The sequence below is a fragment of the Podarcis erhardii genome (assembly GCF_964252035.2).
Source record: "Podarcis erhardii genome assembly, chromosome: 1".
Classification (NCBI taxonomy): Eukaryota; Metazoa; Chordata; class Lepidosauria; order Squamata; family Lacertidae; genus Podarcis; species Podarcis erhardii.
In genome coordinates, this window is record NC_138497.1 from 11,107,015 (window position 1) to 11,122,093 (window position 15,079).

Below are 15,079 nucleotides of genomic sequence, written 5' to 3' on the forward strand. Positions count from 1 at the left end.
TACACTAATAATGACAGCAGCAGTGATAAAACACCTTATTACTTCCAATTCAATTTCATCGGCCAGCCCAATAAAAATAGAAAATAGAAGCCCCTGCCTTTCGCAAACTTTCAATAAATGCAACTGCGAATAAGAATGTGTTTTAGAGTCTGCTGAAATGGTAGCAAGGAGAGAGCTGGTCATAGGAGCAAATGAATATTTCTTATACCAAATCAGATCACAGGTGCAGCTGGCTCATCACTGTCTATGCACTGACTGACAGCTGCTCTTCAGCGCTTCAGGCCCTCCTACCGAGCCACTGCAGTGACACAGAATGTTCGCAAACATTCCAATTGCTGAAACAGGATTGGTAAAACACTGGGCTGAAGGTAAGATAATATGAGAGAAAGGGGAAGGACAGGATAATCCTAAAGTTGAGTTTCTGTGTCAAAGCCGGATTTCAAAAGATTCAAACTTTCTCAGATTTTGCATTTATCTAGTGCCCAGGTTTGTGTCCTGGAGAGGTCACTTCGATGCACTTTTACTTCACCCCCGGAGGCGCACTCCATTGTCTCTAGGACGGATGCCAACATACCATGTGAAGAGACACAGTTTTCCCACAGCTAAACTAGCTCGTGGCTTTTCGGGGGGAAGATGGGAGCCGAAATAAAAATGCCTTAACTGTCCCAGCGCTCAGACGGCAGCCTGAGTTTTGAAGGGGAGCCCCTGGAACGTCCCCAGAGGGGCAAAGCAGGATTTACTCCCCAGCACAGTAAAAGCGCACAAAATCAGGGCTGGGTGAGCCTGCAGCAGTGATGGGGTCCGACACATAGCTGTCAACCATCCCTTATTTGGCGGGAAACTCCCTTATCCCAGCGCCGTGTCCCGCTGATGTCCCCTAAATTTCCCAGGTTTCATGCTCGCCCGGCTCGGGAGGGAAGCAACGGCTCGGGGTCCTCTGCCGCGAGAGAGAGCATGCGCATAAGCTGCCGCGTCTCCGTCTCTCCCTTTCCCCCCTCAGGGGTGGGTCGTGAGGAGACAGGTGGCGGTGGCTGAGGAGGCGGCCTGAGGGAGGAGGAAGAGGAGGGGATGGGGAGGGACGCAGAAGGGCGGTGCTTCAGCGGCCATGGCAGTGCCACAACCGCCTCATGTCGGGCTCGCGGGCATCGTGGGCGAGAGTCTCTCTCCTTCCCTCTCTCTTGGGCGGGGAAGGGCCGATGGAACTCCTCGCGCCAGGATGACGGCAGCCCCGATGTGCTGTTTAGCATCCCCTCCAACCAGTGCAGCATCTTAATGTAGTGATTTCCCCCTCTGCATCCCTTTCATAACTCTATTTTTATAAATCATTTGTCCATCCATAGTTCAAATTTTTACTGCAAGTTTTCTGTCAATCCTACCAATGTATGTAACTCTTTACAATAGCTTTTCAACAATAGCTTTTCAACTAAATTATAAACTTTCCCCATTCTTTATTAAAGAGGTCCTCTTCCTGGTTTCTAATTCTGCCTGTAAGCTTTGCCATCTCGACCGACGTCGTTCATCAGTTTTGTCTGCCACTCTTCTTTGGTCGGAGTTGTAGACCCTTAGGATCATCTAGTCCAACCCATTGCAAAACACAGTCAGTGGCAGCCAAAGCAGCATGGCTCCATCACTGGCGGATTTCTGTATAAGCTAAGCCAAAATCCCTTATTTTGGCTGCTGATCCCTTATTTTTGAGGCTGCTGGCCCCTTATTTTCAAATCTGTAAGTTGACAGCTATGGTCCGACACAACCACCCTTCTTTCCACCCTGTGACCTCTCTTCCACCAGATCGAAAGGCAGCGAGGGATCCCCACCGGCCCCACCTACTCAGGAGGAGGCGGAGGGAGGCGGTTGCACTCCCTCGGGGGAACCGACGCACCTTGGATCGCGCACAAAGGGGCGGATCGGGGGCCTCCAGGGGGCGGGCGCGCCGGAGGAAGAGGCGGCCAGTCGCGTTGGAGATCCGCTGGCTCCCTCCTCCTCCGGCTTGCGGGGGAAAGAGGGAAAAGTTTCGCGGCCACGTGGGTGTCCCGTGCAGAGGGGCGGGGAGGGCGGGCCGGGCCTCCTCTTTTGACCCCTCGGCAGGCACCATCGGGGCTTCACTGAGCGCAGGAGCTGCATTCGCCCGGGGTGTCGCCATGCCTCCCGCCGAGATCATCAGCGGCAAGGCCGTTTCCGAGTAGGTCGCCGCCGCCGCCGCCGCCCCCTCGGGGCTTTGGGGAGGGCCGGGGTTTGCGCGCGGGGAGGCGGGCAGGAAGGAGACGCGTGTATGCATCGCTCTCGGGGCCTGCTAGGGCGCACCTGGACTCGGGGCTATAAGTGTGGGGGCGTGTTTTGCGCCCCACTTCTCCCAGAGGGCCAGAACCCCCTTAGGATGAAGGATTCCGGGTTTGCTGCGCGCCCCAGCGCGCGTCCGGGCAGGAGTCGCCCGCGTGGAGTTCCGCGGGACTTGCGCGCCACTTGGCGTAGATTTCACCAGCTTCGTGGAATTGTAGAGTTGGAAGGGACCACGGGGATCAGCTGCTCTTTTTCCCAGCGGGGGACTCGAACCCACAACCATGAGGTTAAGAGTCTCCCACGCAGACTCCCCCAAAGCCACGTGCCGTTTCCCTTCGCTTGCAACCAACTTATTCGTTGTTGCATGAAGTTGCCGTTCGTTTTAACTTTAAATAAAAATCGCCCGCCTTCCTCCCATCACCTGGAGGCCAAAGGAGGGTCCTATGCCCGGTTCCCAGGTGGTCTCCCATCCAGGCACGGGCCAGATACGCGCTGCTGAGCCTCTGCAAGCTGGTGGCGTCATGGGGCTGTAAATCGAACCCGAGGCCGTCCTTTTCCTCCAGGGCAGGGCTAGCTTCCAGTGGCTCTCTCCAGCTGCTGTTGGGCTGGCAACTCAGATCAGCCCCAGCCAGCATGGCCAGTCATCAGGGATAGATCAGTCACTAGAGCATGGAACCAAAGAATTGTCGAGTTGGAAGGGACCCTGAGGGTCATCCAGTCCAACCCCCTGCAACGCAGGAATATGCAGCTGCCCCATGCAGGAATCAAACCTGCAACCTTGGCATTATCAGCACCATGCTCTAACCAACTGAGCTATGAGACTCTTTAATTTCAGGGTCATTGGTTCAAGCAAGAGATTTCTGCATTGCAGGGGGTTAGGCTAGATGACCGCCGTGGTCCCTTCCAACCCTACAATTCTATGATTTCACCCCTGCACCCTGAGGGTTGCATTCCATTCTGGGCAACGTTTTATTTTTTTACTATTATCATTATATATTTATTTACTTGCAAGGAAGGTGGCTTATGGACAAAAATAAGAGCTGCTAAAAACTTAAGGGCAGGGAAAGCAATCAGAATTTAAACTATATGCATAGATAAAATACCTTAAAAGCATATGGATAACTGCAATTAAAGCAGCACAGCCCGAACCCTTTCTTTAAAAGCAGTCTGTTCCCAGCAGCCCGTTGGAACGTGAAGGTGGGAGGACAGCAAGGAGGGAACGAGTCAAGCTTCTTGAGGGAGGGAGTTTGGGAGCTGCCATCACCGAGAAGGCCCTGTCCTGCAACCCCCACCAAGAATGCCCGTGAGGCTGGTGGGACGGAGATAATAAATCAAAGCCGCATTTTGAACGATGCCCAGATATAGATTGGTACCTGGTGGAGCTGTCGTACAAAGGGAGCCATTATGCTCCCTGGAGCCTTTGGGGAGCCATGGCTCAGTGCTGTGCAAGGAGGAAGGCAAAAGTGGCCAGAGCAGCGAATGCGAATGCTGCCTTTCTACAGCAGGAGAGCTTCTCGGCATGTGCTCCTGCACCCTGTCTCTGTTCTCCATCTACACAAAAAAGTAGTACAGTGGACGCTTGGGTTGCGAATGTGATCTGTGCGGGAGGCATGTTCACAACCCGCAGCGCTGTGTCTGCGGGTTGCGATTCGGCATTTCTGCGCATGCGCAAAGCGCGGTTTAGCATGCGCGAGCGGAAGTAACCCATTCCAGTACTTCTGGGTTTGGCACAGTACACAACCCAAAAACGCGCAACCTGTGTCTGTAACCCGAGGTATGACTGTATGACTTGGAGAGGACACATTGCAGCCTGGCAGAAATACTGGGACAGGACCAGGGAGGAGGGCTGTGGCCTGCAGAGATTTCCAAGCAGGCCCTCGTCACTGTCTCCCTTTATTGCTCTGCTGGCTTAATATTAACCCAGCAGCTGGTCCGTGACTGATTAACATTTGATTCCTTGATCCTGAAATCATATGTGTGTGTCTTAAACTATGTCCGCTTTTGAAACCTTTGCTTTCAAAGCTCACTTCTATCTGGGGGCCTGGTTGAAGAAGCTGCTTTTAGTTTTATTCCTCTGTCATTGTACCTGCATGCTGCACAAAACAAAAAACCTCACCTGTTAGATTTCTGCCTGCGCCTAGGAGGCTTGTTAGACCTCTTTGCAGCATGAGAGCAGAAGCTGCCTCCCTTGTTCCGTCCATGCGAGGTTTTCTGCTTCTGCAAAAGACTGCTCCCTTCCTCTCCTCTCCCCAAGCTGCCCCAGAGGGTTGGGGAAAGTCTTGAAATCTTTGTGCTGTTGAAATGATGGGGTCAGTGTTATGTTGGATTCTACCATGAGTGTTGCCATAGTCCTGCAGCCTCTTTCCTGGAGCTCATCACTACCCTTGAGTGCAGGGGTGCATTGGAGGTGAAAATTATGCAAACCATGGGATGCTGTCTGGGGTGATGGGAACTGTAGTCCAGCAACATCTGCAGGGTTCCCAGTCCTTTATATATATGCTCAGCTCCCATCATCCCTGACCATTGGCAATTTATTGATTCGTGAATTGGACATATACGTCCCTAGGCAATTTGCAGGCAGGGAGCTGTAGTTTAGTTTTAGGGTGCTGGGAATTATAGTTCCGCGAGAGGTAAACTACAGTTCCCATGATTATTATGGGGCAAGTCATTGGCTTTAAATGTATAGCACTTATGCAACCAGAGCTGATGGCTGGGCGATGTGGACTGCTTTAATTTAGTGGCGCTGCTTTCATTACTGCTGCTGAATCCATACGGGTTGACCTTCATATGTCAATTTTGCATTGGAAGCAGATAATTGGCATCTAATCCAGCTGCCTTTCCCTTCTCTCCCCCCCCCCCAGCTCACCACCCAATTGCACAATTTTAACACAGCGCTGGAAGTGGAAAGACAAGGGAGCCAGCGAAGCAAACAGCTTCAGGCAAGAGCACTGCGCTATAGGATCTGGGCCTGCATGAAATTTAACCAGGGAGCCTATGTAGTTTCATCTGCTTGAACTTGCAACCCTGTGCAATGCCTTAGACCTTTATTTGCGAGGTTCCTGCATTCCTGCAGTTACGTATGCCCTTTCCCCCTTTTCTGGTTCTTGAAACGCTCACATGAACGTGTCTTCAAAGCGATTCCCAGTGTGAATCTATTCTTAGCAGGGTGGGGAACCAGTAGTCCACAAGAAGTTTTCGGGATTCCATCTCCCGCAATCTCCATCCATTGGCCATGGGACTGATGTGAGAGTTGAGCCCATCAACATCTTGAAGGCCTTAGGCCAGGCTTCTTCAACCTTTTTGGCCTACAACTCCCATGATCCCTAGCTAGCAGGACCAGTAGTCACAGATGATGGGAATTGTAGTCTCAAAACATCTGGTGCGCCGAGGTTGAGGAAGCCTGCCATCTGATTTATAGCAAGCACAGTGTCTTCTTGGTGGCGATGATTTACTAGGGCATCAGCTTTTGTGAATTAGAGCCTAGACTTCATCCGATATGTAAAGTGGACATTAGTTCATGGAAGTTGATGCTGAAATACGGTTGCTAGTCTTTCAGCTGCCCCTAGATTCTCTCTTTTTTAAAACAGTTTAAATTGAATTTTCAATTTTATAAACAAAACAGACATTTTACATACCATTAAATATCTATCAAGGACTTTCCTCCCTCTCCTTCCTTGGTTCATTTTGTTTATCTATTCTTCCTGCATATTTTACTAAAACCATTTTTGCCAGTTCTCCATTTTTACGTCCCTCAAACAATAATTACACTGTTGTTTTTTTCTTAATGCTGTCATTGTTTTCAGCAATGTAGTTATTTTCCATATAGTCACTAAATATTTTCCACTCCTCCTTAAATAAATATTCTTCTTGCTGTCATATTCTATACATTAAACCTAGTTCTGCCTATTCTAAGATCTTAAGTCGCGAGTCCTCTTTGCCTGGGACCTCTCTCACTTTCCAGTTTGGGGCTGACAAAACTCGAGCTGCAGCTGTAGCATACATAAATAATCTTTATTCTGGGAATAAAATCTGGGGATTTCTGTCTGGATTGTTCCTAACAAAAAGAACTCTGGGGGTTTTTTTCCCCAGCTCATTATAAATCATTTCCCAATATTCTTTTACCTTTTTACATGTCCACCACATATGAAAGACGTACCTTCCATTCTTTACATTTCCAACACATATCAGATTCGGATTTATACAGTGGCGTAGCGTGGGTTGTCAGCACCCGGGGCAAGGCAAGTAATTTGCGCCCCCTAACCCGTGGATTTGCGCCCCCTAACCCTAACCCTACCCCTAACCCTAACCCCCAGATGTTGCGCCCGGTGCGGCTGGCCCCCCCTGCACCCCCCACGCTACGCCACTGGATTTATACATCTTAGCCAACCTGCTCAGAGTTAAATACCATCTATGAATCATTTTTATATAGTTCTCCTTCAGTGAATAACATGCAGTAAATCTAAAATCATACTTCCAAAGTTTCTCCCAGAGGTTTCAGTCTATATTATGTCCTATATCTATTGCCCAGTGTGTCAATGAAGCTTTAACTAGCTCATCTTTTGCTTTCCATTCTAGTAAAAAATTATACATTTTAGATAAATGTTTATCCTTGTTCTGTAATAATTCTCTTTCAAATTGTGAGCTTTGGTCCAAACCCCCATTTTTTTAGTCTAGCTTAAACATATCATGTAATTGGTGGTATTGTAACCAATCCTTGACTCAACTCCTTAAGTCTTCCAAAGGTTTCAATCTGGGTTCCCTCCTTGTAAAATCCAATAATTCCTTATAAGTCGCCCATTGTCTATCCATATTACCGGTAACTCTTTTAATTGTAATTGCTTCAATGAGAGATAACCATAGAGGTGTTTTTCTTTCCAGCAAATTTTTATAATTCTCCCAGACTCTATACAAATTCTTCCTGATAATGTGGTTTGTCAAACTCATATAAATTTTAGCTTTCCCATACCAAAGACAAGCATGCCAGCCAAATTTTATGTCATGACCTTCTAGATCTAAAATGTCTGCATTTCCCAATATGATCCATTATTTTAACCAGCACAAGCAGGCTGCCTCATAATACAATTGCAGGTCTGGCAGGGCAAAGCCTCCTCTTTCTTTTAAATCTATCAAAATTTTATGTTTAGTTCATAGCTTTTCCCTCTGCCAGGTAAATTTAGAGATATATTTTTTCCATTATTTGAAGCAACTTAATGTTTATTTATTACTGTTCCCCATTTTACAGGTGGGGAAATTTTGTTTACAACTGCTCAATCCAGATTAATCTTTGAAATGACCTACAACTTGAGAACAGCTTTGAATCTGTGTTTTCTGTTGAAACAGGGCTCTAGGCTGCCTTGGGCTCTCTGCGGTTGGGGAGACCATTCATACAACACTTCAGTTTACACTAGAAGACAAAAGGGACCTTTTTGTTTGGTGGTGGTGGTAGTTTACTTATCAAAAGGCCACATTGTACATTGCATTTTTCCTGCATAGCAATCGGATCACTATACCAACCTGGTACTCTCCAGATAGTGTTAGAAACTCAGTTATATAATAACCTAGGTGCCAAATGGCTCCTCAAACCAAGGTTACAGTTGCTAAAATGGAATGTCTAATTAGCATTTTGGCATACCCGTATTTTTTGCTCTATAAGACGCACCAGACCACACGACGCACCTAGTTTGTGGAGGAGGAAAAAAAGAATATATATATTCTGAATCTCAGACGCCAGAACAGCAAGAGGGATCGCTGCGCAGTGAAAGCAGCAATCCCTCTTGCTGTTCCGGCTTCTGGGATAGCTGCGCAGCCTGCATTCGCTCCATTAGACGCACACACATTCCCCCTTACTTTTTAGGAGGGGAAAAGTGAGTCTTATAGAGCAAAAAATTCGGTAAGTCTTTTTTTTCCTGACTGTGATTGATTCTACGTTAAACGTCTGCCTAGTTCAGATGACAACTTTGAGCTAGATTAAGAACTTAATTAAAAAGAAAAGTCACTTGATCCAGGGACAGCCCACATATATATTGGTCTATTTCAACCTCTTTTTCTTAACGGTGACACAGAGCATTCATGACATCAGAATATTCTTCACACCTGTGAGCAGGGCAGTGGGGTGGGGGTAAGCGAAGACAAGCGACAACAATTAACTACAACGTTGTTCACCGCTCTTGTTCAGGCTGCACAGGAAAAGCATTTTGGTTCCTGAAATCCATTCTGATTGTGCAGATAAAATATAATGGATAGAATTCTTCAGGACGTGTTACTAGTGTGTGAACACAGTCCAAGGATCCCTAGGCTTGCACCTCCAGATTTTGGAGGTATCAGGCGCTGTCCTAGCACCCCAGCATCTGCACTTGGTCACAAGTGGCCAGTAGCTAGGTGCAAAATGTGAATTTCGGAAACTGCCTCCAGATGTTCGGGACTACAACTCCTGGCTGGGACTGATGGGAATTGCAGTCCCAAACATTTGGAGGACACCAAGTTGATGACGTCTGCAGAAGCGTGAAACCAAGAAGTAAATGTTGCAGCAAATGCTATTGCTACATTGATTGTGCCACAATAAATCTGTATGTCTTTTTCAGTTGCCACAAAGTTATTTAATATATAGATATACAGTGGCACCTCGGGTTACATACGCGTCAGGTTACAGACTCCACTAACCCAGAAATAGTACCTTGGGTTAAGAACTTTGCTTCAGGAATGAGAACAGAAATTGCACGGCGGTGGCAGGAGGCCCCATTAGCTAAAGTGGTGTCTCAGGTCAAGAACAGTTTCAGGTTAAGAACGGACCTCCAGAACGAATTAAGTACGTAACCAGAGGTACCACTGTACATTGCTGTAGGGATGCGGGTGACGCTGTGGGTTAAACCACCACTTGGGCTTGCCGATCGAAAGGTTGGCGGTTCAAATCCCCGCGACGGGGTGAGCTCCCATTGTTCAATCCCAGCTCCTGCCAACCTAGCAGTTTGAAAGCATGCCAGTGCAAGTAGATAAATAGGTACCAGTCCGACGGGAAGGTAAACGGCGTTTCTGTGTGCTGCTCTGGTTTTGCTAGAAGCAGCTTAGTCATGCTGGCTACATGACCCAGAAAAACTGTTTGCGGAAGCAGACAAACGCCGGCTCCCTCGGCCTGTAAAGCGAGATGAGCGCCGCAACCCCAGAGTCGTTCACGGCTGGACTTAATTGTCAGGGGTCCCTTGACCTTTATACATTGCTGTATCTGATTGCACGTTATCTTGCCGAGATACGGGACAGACCAAAGAAAGTACTTTGCTCCCACAGTTTTTTGTTTACTATCACATTTACGTCCTTTTCTCTGGGTGGTGTGCATTGTGGCCCCTCTCCATTTTACCCTCACAACAACCCTGTGAGGTAGGTTAGGCTGAGAGGCTGTGACAGAACCATGGGTGAGCGTCATGTACTGAGGGCCACCAACTTGGATGTCTTTAAAAGAGAATCAGACACGATGGCTGTGTTTCTGTACAAAATCTAACCTTAATATTTGTAGCCCCACCCACTTTTGCCCCTGTCCCCGCCCACCTCAGAAGGTTGGACCTCAGAAGGTCGCTAAGACATCAATGCGGCCCTCACAAGAACCAAAGTTTCCCACGCTTGTATTAGGGAAAAATATAAAGAACAATAGGCTTTATATATTTGGGACAAGGTAGGGGCACCTGTAATCTCTTATTCTGGGACTTCAGCCGTCGCCTCCTGCCCCTAGCATGGCAGCCGAGGGAGATATTTGAGTGGGTTTTGGTGAAATATTAACTAGCTGACATTTAGAACAGATTGTCCTTTATGGCTCATCACAGAATCTGCCAACTCGACTCTAAAAATTGTGAAACAAAAGTTAGCAGGGGAGGTGCTAACTGCTGACAGATTCACATGTTATATTTTTGCCGATTCATAGAATTGTACAGTTGGAAGGGGTCCCTGAGGGTTATTTTATTTTATTTATTTATTGAATTTATATACCGCCCTATACCTGGGGGGCCTCAGTGCAGTTCGCGTAATAAAATCAAGATATAAAACCACAAAATACATAATAAAAATAAAAACAACAAACCGGTAGCGCCCACCCAAAAAACACATTTTAAAAGGGCATGTGATGTAAATCAGATCAACCAAAGGACTGGGTTAAAATAACGTTTTTGCCTGGTGCCTAAAGGTGTATAATGAAGGTGCCAGGTGAATGTCCTTTGGGGAGTCCAACACTGCCATCCAGGAATGGATCCAAACTACAAGAAAGAAGATTCCACCTAAACATTAGGAAGAACTTCCTGACAGTAAGAGCTGTTCGACAGTGGAATTTGCTGCCAAGGAGTGTGGTGGAGTCTCCTTCTTTGGAGGTCTTTAAGCAGAGGCTTGACAACCATATGTCAGGAATGCTCTGATGGTGTTTCCTGCTTGGCAGGGAGTTGGACTCGATGGCCCTTGTGGTCTCTTCCAACTCTTTGATTCTATGATTCTATGAATCTCAACTAGATCATCCATGAAAGATGGCCATCCAACCTCTGCTTAAAAACCCCCAAGGAAGGAGAGTCCACAATCTCCCAAGGGAGGTTTTGCAGGCAAAGGACAAAGTATGATCTTAAGAGCTATAAAATCAAAGCAAAACACTTTTAAACAGAGGTCAGTAGCTGAAGATCTGCGTACTTTGTCAAATACTACGAATATCAACAGGCTGAAAATGGGACTTAACGCTCTTTAATTAAAACCTTTTTTTTATTTACAAAAGCAGTTTCTGTTACCTGCAAGTGCACCCAGCGCTCAGTAGATGGCATTGCAATGCGAGTATTCTTATTCCCGCAAACCGGCGTGGTGCAGTGCGCCTCAAGAGTGACTGTAATAGCAACTGGCGGATCCATTTGATTTTGTTTTCACTGGGGTTCTTATTTTTAAATCCTATTATTTTTAAATGCACAATGAATGTGCCTGACTTAATCTTTTTAGCTTGTGCCTGAACAGCAGTTGGAGACCAGCTATATCATGAACAAGAAGCAGCTACTTATCCATGAGATCCTACGTAAAGTACAGATGAGAATGAATTGTGGTTTCTTTGTGTTGGCGTAGCTCATTGTGTTTGCTTTTCTGTTCCTAAATCGAGGGGCGTGAGAGCCAGCATGGTCTAATTTGAGAGCCAGTGTATAGTATTTTGGTTAGGGTGTCTGACTAGGAACCGGGGAGAAACCAGGGTTCGAGTCCTCACTTGGCCCATCACTGCCTCTCAGCCTGACCTACCTCACAGGGTTGCTGTGGGAATTACACGAGGGGGAGAACCATGTGCGCCACCCTGAGCTCCTTGGAGGAAAAGGCAGGATGCAATCAGTAATAATAATAATAATTATTATAATAATTATAATAATTATTTATTATTTATACCCCGCCCATCTGGCTGAGTTTCCCCAGCCACTCTTGGCAGCTTCCAATCAAGTGTTAAAAACAATACAGCATTAAATATTACAAACTTCCCTAAACAGGGCTGCCTTCAGATGTCTTTTAAAGATAGGATAGCTGCTTATTTCCTTCACATCTGAAGGGAGGGCGTTCCACAGGGCGGGCGCCACTACCAAGAAGGCCCTCTGTCTGGTTCCCTGTAACCTCACTTTTCGCAGGGAGGGAACCGCCAGAAGGCCCTCGGCGCTGGACCTCAGTGTCCGGGCAGAACGATGGGGGTGGAGATGCTCCTTCAGGTATACTGGACTGAGGCCGTTTAGAGCTTTAAAGGTCAGCACCCACACTTTGAATTGTGCTCAGAAACATACTTGGAGCCAATGCAGAGTAACAAATGGCGTGTTTACACAGATGTTTCCTGTGAAAATGCATGGATTTCCTTGCTGCCTCTTGAAACTGCTTTACAGTGGTACCTTGGGTTAAGAACTTAATTGGTTCCGGAGGTCCGTTCTTAACCTGAAACTGTTCTTAACCTGAAGCACCACTTTAGCTAATGGGGCCTCCCACTGCTGCCGCTGTGCAATCTCTGTTCTCATCCTGAAGCAAAGTTCTTAACCCAAGGTACTATTTCTGAGTTAGCGGAGTCTGTAACCTGAAGCATCTGTAACCCGAGGTACCACTGACTCTGTGATTGGACCTTGGTGTCTTGGACTCTATAGCTCAGTTACAGAGCATCTGCTTTGCATGCAGAAGGTTGCGGGTTCAGTCCCCAGCATCTCCCCAGAGAGCTGCTGCCAGTCAGTGTGGACACTACAGTGGTACCTCAGGTTACATACGATTCAGGTTACAGACTCCGCTAACCAAGAAATATTACCTCAGGTTAAGAACTTTGCTGCAGGTTAAGAACAGAAATCGTTCAGCGGTAGCAGGAGGCCCCATTACCTAAAGTGGTACCTCAGATTAAGAACAGACCTCCAGAACGAATTAAGTTCTTAACGCGAGGTACCAAAGCTAGGTGGATCAAAGGTCTGATTCAGTATAAGGCAGCTCCCTGGGTTCTTACAGTTTTGTCACAATTTCTCTCTCCACCTTCATGCATTATGGCAGCCTTCCCTAACCTGGTGCCTCCCAGGACTACATCTCCCATCACCCTGACCAGGCTGGCTGGGGCTGATGGGAGTTGTAGTCCACAACATGGAGGACGCCAAGTAGGGAAAATTTCCTCTATGGGCAGAGGTAGAAAAGTAGTAGTCAGGAGTACCCAATTTCTCACTTCCACGATGAATAATGTGGGAACATAGGTTCCAAGATTAAGTCTTCCAGAAAGTTCCAAGTTGGTTTGAACCCTGGCACATGTTTGGAACTCTACTTCTCCTAGTTTTTCCTGCTGCTGGATTTGTGACCGGTGCCTTTCTTTTCTCCCTCTGATCTCTTCCTTTTCTAGGCAAGTGAGGCAGAGGCTCAAGAGCCAAGTGGCAGAAATGAAGGAGAGAGTCCCAGGCTTCAGACCAGGCCTTGCAATTCTACAGGTTAGCGGCTGTATCTACAATTTTGAGATTTGTTTTCATCAAAAGCAGATGCTCACGGGGTCAGACGTTACAGCGTCCTTCACCCACTTGGATGTCCTCCAGATATTTTGGACAGAATTTCATGCAAAAACAGTTTTTCTGTATTATATATATATATATCAAAATCTGAAACTTTGGCATTGGCCTGTCTGGAACGGTGTAATCCGTGGCCACTTTGTGTCTTGAAATAATACTTATTATCTGCGAAGCAGTCTTTGGGAGGAGGAAATTAAAATTTACAGGGGATGAGGAAAGGCTTAACCCTTTCCCCCATTTGCTACTGCCCATTTCAGTGGAATTTCAGTGACCGAAGAGGAACGTAAGGAAGCAGACGGTTCTTGTGTAATGTGGGATTTGGTATGGAGGCCTATTATTGGAGGGTGGGGTTGCCCCAAACTGGGAGGTCTGCTAATTTTGTGTGAGGTTCCCTCCTCCATACCATTACACGCCTTAAAGGAGGGTCCTATTATCCTCTGGATGAGCTTGGGGGGCGAGGAGACACCCTGTCAGTGGTTACACAAGTGGGGGAGGGACGATAAATTTTTCTTTCATTGACTTCCTTAAGCTACTTACTTACTTACTTACTTACTTTATCAAACCTTTATTAGGCATTATGGAAATAAAACCTTAAAAGAGAAAATAACATATAAAAGCCTTAAAATATATATAAAAAGGCAGCAGTTTGCTAAATGCATATATATATATACATATAGAGTCAGTGGTTTTCCTTGTTAACCTGCTCCTTGGAGGACTGCTACCAAAAACTCGGCTACGACTTCCTTAAGCTAAGTTATCTTAGGAACCGAACCAAAAATAAGTGAAACCAATAAATTGCCTTCTATTAGTGATTTATTTTTTTTCTCTTCCTCCCTCTAAAGGTTGGTGATCGGGATGATTCAAATCTCTACATTAGCATGAAACTCAAGGCTGCTGCCGAGGTAATATTACCCACGCCAAATAGTGTAGGGTTCTCTGGAGTGTTTCATTCCCCCTTTTCACTTTGGTGTTGATTAATAATAATAATAAATTATTATTATTATTATTATTATTATTATTATTAGTACCCCGCCCATCTGGCTGAGTTTCCCCAGCCACTCTGGGCGGCTCCCATTCAAGTGTTAAAAAACAGTACAGCATTAAATATTAAAAAAAAAAAACTTCCCTGAACAGGGCTGCCTTCAGATGTCTTTTAAAGATAGAATAGCTGCTTATTTCCTTCACATCTGAGAAAGGCTGTGAGGCACAGTGGGTATAGCCTGGTGGACCACGTCAGAGCCCAGGAAACAGTGACTCAGGGAGAGCACCTGGGTGTTGCTTCAGCGCCATGTATAGCTGTGGTCGTTCTGCACTCCTCTCGCCATTCCTGGCTGTGGCAGCGGCGCATGGAAAGGATGCAACATTCTAGGAGGAACATTGTGATGGGCAAACAGGATGACCAATCTGCATGTGGGGAGTGAGTTTGAAACATCGGACGCTGCCATGTGCTGGGCCAGACCATTGCTCCATCCAGCTTAGTGTTATCCTCACTGACTGACAGCAATGGCAGATGCTCTTGTCACTGAGCTACATCCCTTCCCAGAACATTATGGTCTGCCACCGATCTGTGGTCGTTGCCCTGATTCCCAGCTGCTCCAAATAAGCGCCTCTATGGAAAGTCACAGTAAGAAAGAAAGAAAGAAAGAAAGAAAGAAAGAAAGACAAAATGTTCTGAATATTATTTCTGTTTATATCCCAAGATATAAACAAGAAGAGGGCAAGGTGGAGACATGCTGTTGCCGCCGCACACTGCCTTGTTGATGGTGGACAGCTAAATCACAGCGTGAGAAGACGGTGCATGTCTC

General features: G+C 46.7%; 1 protein-coding gene across 1 annotated transcript in view; it reads left to right on the plus strand.

Moving 5' to 3' along the window:
• Positions 1-2,024: 2,024 nt before the first annotated feature.
• Positions 2,025-15,079, plus strand: part of MTHFD1 (methylenetetrahydrofolate dehydrogenase, cyclohydrolase and formyltetrahydrofolate synthetase 1) — a 71,294-nt gene continuing 58,239 nt past the window's right edge. The window contains exons 1-3 of the mRNA XM_081859442.1: positions 2,025-2,179; positions 13,115-13,199; positions 14,117-14,176. Of these exons, the coding sequence (XP_081715568.1) occupies positions 2,139-2,179; positions 13,115-13,199; positions 14,117-14,176 (186 nt within the window). The 5' untranslated portion in view covers positions 2,025-2,138. The remainder of the gene's footprint in view (positions 2,180-13,114; positions 13,200-14,116; positions 14,177-15,079) is intronic.